The 11278-nt window shown below is 37.3% G+C and overlaps 1 protein-coding gene across 1 annotated transcript in view; it reads right to left on the bottom strand.

The window, feature by feature from the left end:
- The window catches only part of LOC107572934 (follistatin-related protein 1-like), a gene marked incomplete at its 5' end in the record, with an annotated part of 11469 nt that extends 400 nt beyond the window's left edge, over nucleotides 1-11069 (bottom strand). Inside the window, 8 exons of the mRNA XM_016259374.1 lie at nucleotides 4146-4246; nucleotides 4392-4502; nucleotides 4615-4727; nucleotides 6921-7042; nucleotides 7530-7660; nucleotides 8042-8074; nucleotides 8340-8469; nucleotides 10927-11069. Of these exons, the coding sequence (XP_016114860.1) occupies nucleotides 4146-4246; nucleotides 4392-4502; nucleotides 4615-4727; nucleotides 6921-7042; nucleotides 7530-7660; nucleotides 8042-8074; nucleotides 8340-8469; nucleotides 10927-11069 (884 nt within the window). The remainder of the gene's footprint in view (nucleotides 1-4145; nucleotides 4247-4391; nucleotides 4503-4614; nucleotides 4728-6920; nucleotides 7043-7529; nucleotides 7661-8041; nucleotides 8075-8339; nucleotides 8470-10926) is intronic.
- Nucleotides 11070-11278: the final 209 nt, after the last annotated feature.

Below are 11278 nucleotides of genomic sequence, written 5' to 3'. Positions count from 1 at the left end.
AGCATGATGCTGCCACCACCATGCTTCACTGTTGGGACTGTGTTGAACAGGTGGAGTGCGCTCAAGTGTCACGCGGCTCACGTCTCCTGCAGTCAGTGGTTGGTCATCCAGGGGCCAAACGTGATGCAAGTTTGTTGCGTCTCATTAGTGTCTTATGCGACCCTGCACGTATGGTTTTAGTGGTTTATATGAAAACCTGTTGCCATTCAGCACAGCAGGTTATTGTGTAATTTTATTGAAGTATTATGTGAAAATGGCAGTAATCAATATATGGATTAATGTGCTGAATTATGTTAACCCTGGATGTCATAGAACGAATAATAGTCTTTTCATTAGACAGTACACCAGTGAGCTTGAAATAATGTAACATTATTATGAACACGTATAATGGTCGTTTCTTCCATTAGACAATGGACCTTTCAGTAGACAGCAGACGTAAACATGAAATAATCTAATATTATCAGGAACAGGTGGATGGATGTGACGCACACATCTCGTATGACCACATTACCAACCAATGGAAGGTGGCAAAACAAAAGCAAGTAGATAAATTTGACACACATCTAGTATGACCACACTACCAACCAATTAGAAAACAAGGCCAAAAGAGTTGGAAACAATTGTGGCAAATCAGGTATCTATCACCAATAAAAAGTAACCGGAACAAAGAAAAAACAGAAAATGACCACATTTGGAGAGAACAAGGGGTATATAATATGAGTTGACAAACAAAGACTTTGGAATGATGTGACTGTCTTCCCGGCTTTATTTCTTTGTTAAATAAAGTCTTATTTTGACATCTGGAACTCTGCTCCTCCACTTCATTGGCCGCACCCAAGAAAAATCCACAACAAGGTCTGCTTGTTTTAAGAAAGATTAGTGATTGATAGTGATAAAGCATAAATCTACTGTACACTGATAGATAGATACAACAAAAAGGCATTTGCTGTACTATATTCTTTTTTTTTTCGGCATGACCCAGGGCTTATACTTAAGTCATAACAGTTTGTGAGGTTATAAAACTAGCCTACATGTAGTCATATTTTACACTACATAATAATAATAATAAAATAAAAATTGAGTGGGTTTTTGGACACATCTTACCGTAAATGCAGTTAAGTACTTAGCAATTAAGCAATCACTTAAGTCTTAGTAATAATGATTTTGATTACACGATAATGGCAATATATACTGTAGACGTTACAATCAGACATGCTCATTCGGCAGCTGTGATGCCTGATTACTCGATTAAACTTGGCCCAGGTTTTCTTGTCTTTTAAGATTATTGCTTTATAGTTTTATTAATTGATTGCCAGTTAAGGTTAATACACAACAGGGATGATTTATAAATAGCTGTAGTATTTCCTTGCTGAAAACAAAAAACCCTGTTTACCAACCTAAGCTGGTTTAAGCTGGTCTTAGCCAGTTTCAAATATCTCCTAGCCCGGCCAGCTGAAATGAACAAACAGATCAACCTGACCAGCTTTGTTCTGAATTCATTCTGAATTTATTAATGCAAAGACATCACAAAAATAATAGGAATTCCTGTTGACAGGTGTTGAAAGGTGATGTAAATTCAACACTGTTGAATGTATAAAAATACTATTACAAAAAGGTCTGCAGTAATTTACAGTACAGGTACAGATCATACATACTCTTATTGTCCCATACAAATAATAAAAAAAGACTATAACAGAAGAGAACACACCTTTGAATACGTCAATAATTATTATAATAAACTAAGCAAATTAAGCTTTATCTTTCATGACTGACTGAAAGCTGAAATCTGGGCAAATGTTCATCCCTCCTTCTGAATTACTCCTCAGACCTCTTGGCCACTTTCAACTTCTCCATAGTTTCCTATGAGGGTGAAAACAGTTAAAAAGTTACACATTTTATTTGCTTTAGGTCCATGAAGACCCAGCCAAACAAAACATAAGGTTGGTATGTTTAGAAAAATGCACATCTGTGAGGAGTGGGGTGGGGCCGCGAGTCGTGGGAACGGAGTGTGGCCGGTGGAGTAAATGATAATGAGCGACACCTGCGCCACTCACCGGTCTCGCGTCCCACAGAGGAGCTCCGGAAGGATAAAAGGAGGAGTGACGACAGTGAAGGACGAGAGAGGACTAGGCCTAGACTATTTATGTTTTGGTTCTGTCAACGCTATCTCACGACCAATTCGTACGTATTTTACGAGGTCACACTAGATTTTGAGCATGCAAAATTCGTTCGGACAGTGCTGCGAAAAGGGGCAGGAGCAGGATATGACATCTCGCTCCAAAATATCCTCACTAGTCATAATTCTTTTCTATTTAAGTGATTACAATCAGTCACAAGTATAGTTAATCAAGTAGGTTACACACACGCACACATACAAATCTCATGTAATAAAAACAATCACAAAATTATACGTTTCACTGTTCAAACGTACCATCCGGTTTCCCTTGCCGCCGCTTCTCTTTTTATGTGATTTTTGTGATCTTTTAAAGTTGTGTTGTATAAAACAGTATGATGCGACACTGTTAAAATGAGCGATTCCTCCATTTCTGTGCCGAAAGAGGTCACTTTGTGAGGTTTTGAACTTCTACTGGTCTCACGCATTCACGTGATGCGAATTCGCAGGTCAGCGTTCACCAAATTTGAACTTTGCTGCACAGCGAAATATGGCACAGTCCCAAATGGCACCCTTAACCCTCGCGGTCTTCCTCTGAGTTCGCACTTTCGTGACGTAATGCCGCTTTGACTGTCGGGTAGAAGTCTGCCGCGGAGCTGAGAAGGGTATAACTGCAGCCCGGAGATCTCCAAATGGAGGCGGGAACTCCAAAACGGGGTGGGAGCTCCAAAATAGGGCGTGGTTTCCTCCCATTGACAGACAGCCACATGACACGCATGCACAATTTTTTCCCCCAATCCACTTCAGTGCAAACTCCACCCCACATTGGTTGTGTCAATTAAAGTGTTGATTTCCTACATTAAAAAAGCGATAAAGTGAAATCCTTCCCCTGGCCTAATGGTTAGAGAGTCGGACTTGTAACCCAAAGGTTGCGGGTTCGAGTCTCGTACCGGCAGGGATTGTAGGTGGAGGGAGTGAATGTACAGCGCTCTCTCCCACCTTCAATACCACAACTGAGGTGCTCTTGAGCAAGGCACCGAACCCCCAACTGCTCCCCGGGCGCCGCAGCATAAATGGCTGCCCACTGCTCCGGGTGTGTGTTCACGGTGTGTGTGTGTGTGTGTGTGTGTTCACTGCTGTGTGTGTGCACTTAGGATGGGATAAATGCAGAGCACTAATTCCGAGTATGGATAACCATACTTGGCCACATGTCATGTCACTATTTTTATATCATTAAGCAAAGGTTCAAACTCCAGTCCGAACACCACTGGCCACAAGCTTTGGGCTCTGCTCTCACGGAGAATATTTACTTCTATAGCATATTTTATTTTAGATGAACTAGAAACACTATACATTTATAAAGTTTTATTTTGAAATGTAAGTCAATAACAATTGGCTGGAGCCAGAGCCAATGGTGAAAGTCTTTGCACGAGGAGACCCCGCCCCATTTTGGAGGTTCTGCCCACTTTTGGAGTTCACGCCCCATTTTGGAGATCTCCGGTCTGCAGTTATATCTACTTGGAGGAGCTCGCAGAAGTACGGCTCGAGGGTGCATAACGGCCCCAAAGGGGGCGCTCACAAGCACCCTTCTGAACGCTAAAACAACCTCACTCGTACGATTTTGTATAATTTGTCTAGACCACAGTGAAGGGTAGGTTTAGGGGCGGGGTTAGGTGTAGGTCATTCATACAAATTCATACGAATTGTGCAACTCGTAAAATACGTACGATTTAGCACAAATTGTATGAATTCGTACGAAATAGCCACCTTGTAAAATATGTACGAGTTGCCGTGAGATCAGGCTGGTTCTCTTTGTGCGTGGCAGTCGTCCGTGAGGGGCTGTCGTGCTATTTTCAATTTTGTGTTTATTTTGTTATTAAATTATGTTTAAATGTTCGCCGGTTCCCGCTCTTTCTTCCCCGATCTACAAACATTGTTACAACATCCTATCACTCTTAATCAGTAGTGCCCAGGACATGTTATTTGTCAATACTCAATGGCCGGGTTTTTGAACATTACACTCAGTCCCAACCTGATGTTTATTGAGTACGGCCACTCGCCGAGTCCACTCCTCCTCTGTCATCTCCTGATCATTTCCCTCCATTTTCTCAAGCTCGGGTAACTTATTTGAGCCTGAAGAGAGAGAGAGAGAGAAAGGACGAAAGTCAGACCACATTCCACAGAAAAAATCTCATCTCATCCAGCTTTGCTGTCCAAATCCCAGCCTCAACCCCAGCTGCAGAAAAAAGCAACAGCAATATCCCAGGTTTTAGCTCACCATCACATATAACAGCAGTGCAGACCCAGTTCCCGCAGGCACAAACACAGCGGTTACATTCCATCTGAGTCTCAGCACCATCCTCGTATGTCTCGTCCTCTAAGGCACACTCTAAAAACATGTAACAGCACTCAATACACACATATCTTGCAGGCTATTTGCTCATACATTGGTCTGTTGATGTATCATACTAGAAAGTGGATTGAGTGGTTGTAAATCTTACTCCTCTCCGGAGGGTTGAATCCAGGCCTGAGGCAGTTGAGGAACTCATCAAAGCTCAGTTTCCAGTCAGCATTCTCATCAGACAGCTCAATGAGGGCATCCACACATAGACTCCTGCAGAACAAACAGTCAACACTGCTTTTAATATTTCATTGCATTTTTCAGTGCAATATATTTCTTATAACATTCTGTTAACATCAAAATAATTTTCATGGACACAATCATCCAAGACTGCTACTACTGGAAGAAGTCATTACTATTTAAAAGTAAATTCTCAGCACTACTTCAGTTTTACATAATGATTCTTTGTCTCCCTCCCTGTGGTTCTCAAGCTGGTAAAGGACATTACCTTTCAAAAGTTTGAGATCGGTAAGATTTTTAAATATTTTTGAAAATAGTATTTTATACTCACCATAATTATTAGAAAATACAGTGAAAACAGTAATGTTAACCGTTAAAATAACAGTTTTCTATTTTAAATACAAAGTATTTAAATTACTCCAGTCTTCACAAATTCTAATATGCTGATTTTCTGCTCAAAAAATATTTCTATTATTTCTATCAATGTTGAAAGGAGTTATGCTGCTTAATATTTTCGTAGAAACTGTCATACTTTGATGAATACAAAGTATAGCCGCATTTATTTGAAATGAAAATCTTTTCTAACACTATAAATGTCTTTACTGTCACTTTTGATAAATTTTATGAATCCTCGCTGAATAAAAGTATACATTTCACCAAAAAAGAAGGAAGTTTGCAATCAGATAGCATATATGCTGTCTAGCCACTAAATGGGATTTGATCGTTCACAAAATCATTCACTCCAATTCATTTTCCTCTCTGTTAAGTATTCTACATTCAATTCTAATTCAATTCAAATTCCAAAGCATTACAATGCCTGTGAAATATCTCACAGAGAGAGCCTACAAAGTAAAAAGAACTTCCACGTTAAAATGTGTTACAGATTGGACAGTAATGGACTATGTACTGAATTATTGTGTAAAACAGCCAAGCAATTCTGAATTTATATTACAGTCTGCAAACTTTATTACGTATGCATTGGCCATTGAACACCCTCATATATCAGTATCAGCTTTGACCTTTTGAAGAACTCATATCGGTCGGACAACCACAGGAACAGTCACAGTGGTAAATCTCTTTGGGTCTTTATCAGATTTTTACAAAATTATGGATTTTGTGCCCACTTTTATTGACCAAAATAAAATGCGATCTAAATGCTGAATGCACAAAGTAAAAACAAGCATCTATATGATACCAGCATCTTGTTTTATTGTGAGAGTATTTTTTTTTTCAAATATGTCCTTATTTGTATATTGTATAGGTTGTATTATATTTATTTAACTGTATTTATCTGTATTATGTCTACTGTTAGTGTTAAGTGTTAACTGTATGCACCAAGGGTCTGAGAGTAACGCAATTTCAATTCTCTGTATGTATGTGCTGTACATGTGGCAGAATTGACAATAAAGCAGACTTTGACTTTGAGTAAATTGTAAGCATTCTGAAAGACTTGCTTTGCGCTTCGGTCAGAGGACAGTGAGGTCATAATCATTATGTTTTATAGACTAGCCCAGAGATATATCGGTTATCAGAGAGATTTTCAAAATCTTCCAATAGAAATTATCAAAAGCGGCTGTAAAGAAGAACTGATAAGAGTATTGACACAGATAGTGTCAAGTATAAAGACAGTGTTCAGGTTAATAAACCTCACAAATGCAAACTGTATCTATCTATAAATGACACTCTTTCATCAGTTCTTTCATCTGATTTGTGCAGGTCAAATGAATAAAACATGATTGTGTGTCATACTAAGATGGAGACGAACCAACAAGGGCAAGAAGACATTATTAACATGATCAAGTATGCAAATATGACACCTGTTATGAACGTTATATCTGAATGCATGTGAGAATTTTTAAAGATGCATGGTTAAACTAAACTAAAATGAAGGTGCACTTTTCCACTGTAAAAGCAATTTACCTCAAAATAAATATGTGCTGCCTATATGACACCAGGGGGGGGGGGGGTTAATACTTTTATTCAGCAAAGACACTTTAAATTGACCAAAAGTGGCAAAAAGAACGATCATGTGACACTGAAGACTGGAGTAATGGAGTCTGTGAACTATTAAAATAGAAAAGTTACTTTAAATTTCAATAATATTTCACTAGTTAATAATTGTTTTTATTGACTTTTTTGATCAAATAAATGCAGTCATGTTGCTCATAAGAGACTTTCAAAAACATTTAAAAAATCGTACCGATCCCAAACCTTTTAAAGTTATACCTGAGTAGGCGGTTGTTCTCCTCTTCAGCATAAGGAGACGTGACATTTATTGCAGTCTCATTATGCTGAATGAACTTCGAGAATTCTGTTGAATCCAGCTGAGCGTCTCCATTATCATAGTTCTGTTGAAACACAAACAGCATAAGTCACACAGAGACACACAGGCATATCTGAAGGCATATGCATTGTGTTCAATGAATCAATATGTTCAAATACACACACATACACACACACACACACAAACCTGGAAGTATTTGAGCAGGACATCTGAGAAATTGGATCCTTTAGAAAACCAGCCGTCAGGCTCCACCTCAGACTGCAGCCATTCAATCACATGCCTCCTCAAGTCATTACGGGCCGTAAGGTAGCAAACAACTAAATAATCAAACAAACAGGCACAGCATGTTACAATTATACTGTACATCTGTAACTAAATAACTTTATACCCTTTCATAACATATTTACCAGCATCTGTGGCCCAGTCAGACCCCATTTGAATAGATGATTGAAAAAAATATGAATAAAACGAAATGAAAATATAATCACTTGTTCACAATGAATCAATATGTTCAAATACACACACATACACACACACACACACACACAAACCTGGAAGTATTTGAGCAGGACATCTGAGAAATTGGATCCTTTAGAAAACCAGCCGTCAGGCTCCACCTCAGACTGCAGCCATTCAATCACATGCCTCCTCAAGTCATTACGGGCCGTAAGGTAGCAAACAACTAAATAATCAAACAAACAGGCACAGCATGTTACAATTATACTGTACATCTGTAACTAAATAACTTTATACCCTTTCATAACATATTTACCAGCATCTGTGGCCCAGTCAGACCCCATTTGAATAGATGATTGAAAAAAATATGAATAAAACTAAATGAAAATATAATCACGTTCTGCACGAAATGAGAGCCCACGTCTGCTTGAAATACGTTTAAGTCCCATGTCACATATTTCATTCTGTCTAAACAAAATTGCTCAGTAAATAAACTTGAGTACTGGATGTTATATGGTAGTCTCTAACAATAAAAAGGCATAATTCCACATTTTTAATAGAATGTTTAATGTTCAGTTCTCAATCTAACAGATGTGCATTTACTCACTTGGGCTGTTGGCGATTTTTTCCTTTTTTTTCTCTAAATGAGAAGAGACAGAAACCAGGTGTGTGAGTTTCATCAACAACTGAAAACAGGAGCTGCTTTTTCTACAAAGTTCTTTAAATATCTTGCATATTTATGTATTCAAATGTGGGAAATTGTGATGGCATTTCTGAGAATGGCTGCACTTATTTAAATTACTATGTTACAATGACACTTCCTAATAGCATCTATGGTGGTGGCCAGAACACTATAAGAAAAGAAAACACTATAAACCTGTTAAATGGAGGACATACACACTTACCTACACAATGTCCATCATGGGCGACCTGCACTTTGAGTCCGGTGAGACAGGCATCACGATGCAGGTCACAGTGATTACGGTACGTCTTCCCATTACTGCCACAAACTGGACACTTATGGGGTTTACATTGCTGATCAAGACACACACACACACACACAGAGAGAGAGACATTGAAATAAGTGTACATTCATGATATCCATGTCGTTTATTTCAGTGCGGTTCTCAGCCAGTGGATCTTGACTTTAAAAAATGAGTCACGGGTCTGTTATGAAAGCATGGAGAAAAAAGCTACATGCAAATAATAATATGCCAACTAATCATGGATGGCAAAAAAAAAACTTTTAAAACTAAGGTGAAAACTCATTCCGAATGTTTTGTTGTTGATGTAAAAAGTTCTGTGTCCAATTCAATGATTTATTTTGGAACCAATTCAATAGCCTACAATATTTGATACAGTGTTTGTTTCAGGGTGGTAAATTACAATTCTGCTGTTTATATATTTACATGTGTATTTGTTTCCCCTGACATGTGTTGATGTTATGTATTGTTGCAGTTCATGGTCTTGGTCTGATTTTTGATCAAAATATTTAGGTAGGTTACTTGTTGGGTCACCACTTGATGACCAAAAATTGAAACCTAGTCTGTTTACAAAACAGTAAGGAGTAAATGTGGGTTTTCCCAAATTGGGGAAACAGGGTTGCCAAGTCACTGGTTTGGGCTACTTTTAAACTGTTGCTGCAGGTTTATTTATTTGTTTTATTATTTATTTATTTTTCGTTATATGTAAAAGTTTGATATATTTGACTGCAATGCTTGTATACTATATTATTTATGTACATTTGTCCAATGATTAAACTGAAATAAATATCGAAATGAGACTTTTGTAGGACTTTTTGTAAGGGCTCTGGTAGGGAAGCCTTTGAACTTTGACATTCTGTGTAATGTATAACAGTGACTGTACAATATGTATTTTAGGCATAGGAGTGGCATATTTATTGTTCTGGTAGTTGGTTTAATTGATCATTGGGCTAGTTTTGTACTGCTGTAGTTTTGATTGAGCAATCAACAGTTTTTTCAGCAGATCTGGCAACCCTGGTGGGAAAGTGTTGCCAATTTAGCTACCTTGTAGCTAGATTTAGCGACTTCCCCGCCCCTTTTGAGACTTTTTTCAAAAGTTTAGGGACAAATATAGCAACTTCTTGGACAAACCTTATCTAAGTTCTCATCTTGCCCACTGATCTACATTCACCTTTATATAGATCAGTGAATTTGCCATTATGATGCCATCTAGTGACATTTAGCTACCAGTTTTAGCTACTTTCAATTGAAAGCAGTTGGCAACACTGGGCAACATGTGTATGAGCAGTGTTGCCAACTAATTTTCAGTGGAAGTTGCTAAAGGAAGATTGATTTGTTGCTAAAAGTTGCTAAATTACATTTTGATTTCATCGAGTGATGACGTCATTCCATAATCATGACGCAAAATTTTGTCACTGCATCAAATCTCAACCCCCCCAAAATATTTTTTATTTAGATTTGTTCATAAAATAATGTAAATGCATAATATAATATTACAATGTAAATAACTGTATTTTTAAATACAACATTGAATTATTGAACACATTTTTGAACAATTTAAGATTTTTTATTTGCTAGTAAACTAATAAAACTATACATTCTGAACAATTATAATTTTAAGCAGTGTATTGGTAGTTAGTTAGTAATGCTACACTCTTAAGAAGAGTCTGTAAAAACCGGGCACAATCTTACTATGTTAATATGACGGAATTTTCTGTATTGATTTTACACAGGTTTTTTTTTTTTTTACCTGCATTTTAAATTGCGCATTGTATTTTGTGTTTTTGGGTTACAGGGTTACAACGTATAATAGATAACAGATATGTCCTGGAAAATTACTAGTACCTTTTCCATTTTTCTAGCTATTTTTCTAACAGTGTACAAACTGATCAACAATCACAGGTACAAGCTACTAACAAGGTTTATCATAAATGAACAATAATTAAATGATTATTATTATTAAATTGAACAACTGAAAACAGCAGCTAAATTAATTCATGTGTTGTGTGTACTACTAAGCATCTTTGGTTTCCTCTTTTTGTGTAATTTAGCTGGAAAATGTCGTTTTATCGTTTGAGTGTCACATATCAAAAGTTGCTAAAAGTTGCCAAATCAATTTCTAACAGTGTACAAACTGATCAACAATCACAGGTACAAGCTACTAACAAGGTTTATCATAAATGAACAATAATTAAATGATTATTATTATTAAATTGAACAACTGAAAACAGCAGCTAAATTAATTCATGAGTTGTGTGTATTACTAAGCATCTATGGTTTCCTCTTTTTGTGTAATTTAGCTGGAAAATGTTGTTTTATCGTTTGAGTGTCACATATCATAAGTTGCTAAAAGTTGCCAAATCAATTTTAAAAACAGCTAAATGTGTTGCTGGGTGCTTTTGGAAGAAAGAGTTGCTAGGGTAGTCTGAAAAGTTGCTAAATTTAGCAACAAAATTGCTAAGTTTAAATTTTAAGAGTTGCAGTGCATGTGTCTGAACACATGACTCACCTGGATACACAGACAGGTTGGTTCTCCTTTGTCTGTCACAGCACATTCTCTCCCAACTCCACAGAACACATTGGCACAAACTTTACTTTTACTCCTCACCTCCTGCACAAAACACAGACAAAAAGAGAGAAATGTGAGCAGGCCTACAATATTTTCATACCAAACAACAGCGTATCCAGGATCTTTTCGACATGACAGTGACATTTAGTGTTGTACTTTGGCTCCAACTAGTGGTGAAGAGGGGAAACGCTTCAGAAATGATAGTTATAATACAGGTTTATGCTGAAAGACCTATCGAATTAGTACTCTTTAGTAGGCCTACTTAGTTTTAAAAGTAATAATTCACCTAGTC

This window comes from Sinocyclocheilus grahami, unplaced genomic scaffold (genome assembly GCF_001515645.1).
Source record: "Sinocyclocheilus grahami isolate Dianchi unplaced genomic scaffold, SAMN03320097.WGS_v1.1 scaffold1836.1, whole genome shotgun sequence".
Classification (NCBI taxonomy): Eukaryota; Metazoa; Chordata; class Actinopteri; order Cypriniformes; family Cyprinidae; genus Sinocyclocheilus; species Sinocyclocheilus grahami.
Note: the sequence above shows the minus strand (reverse complement) of the source record. Positions and strands in the feature narration are given on the sequence as shown.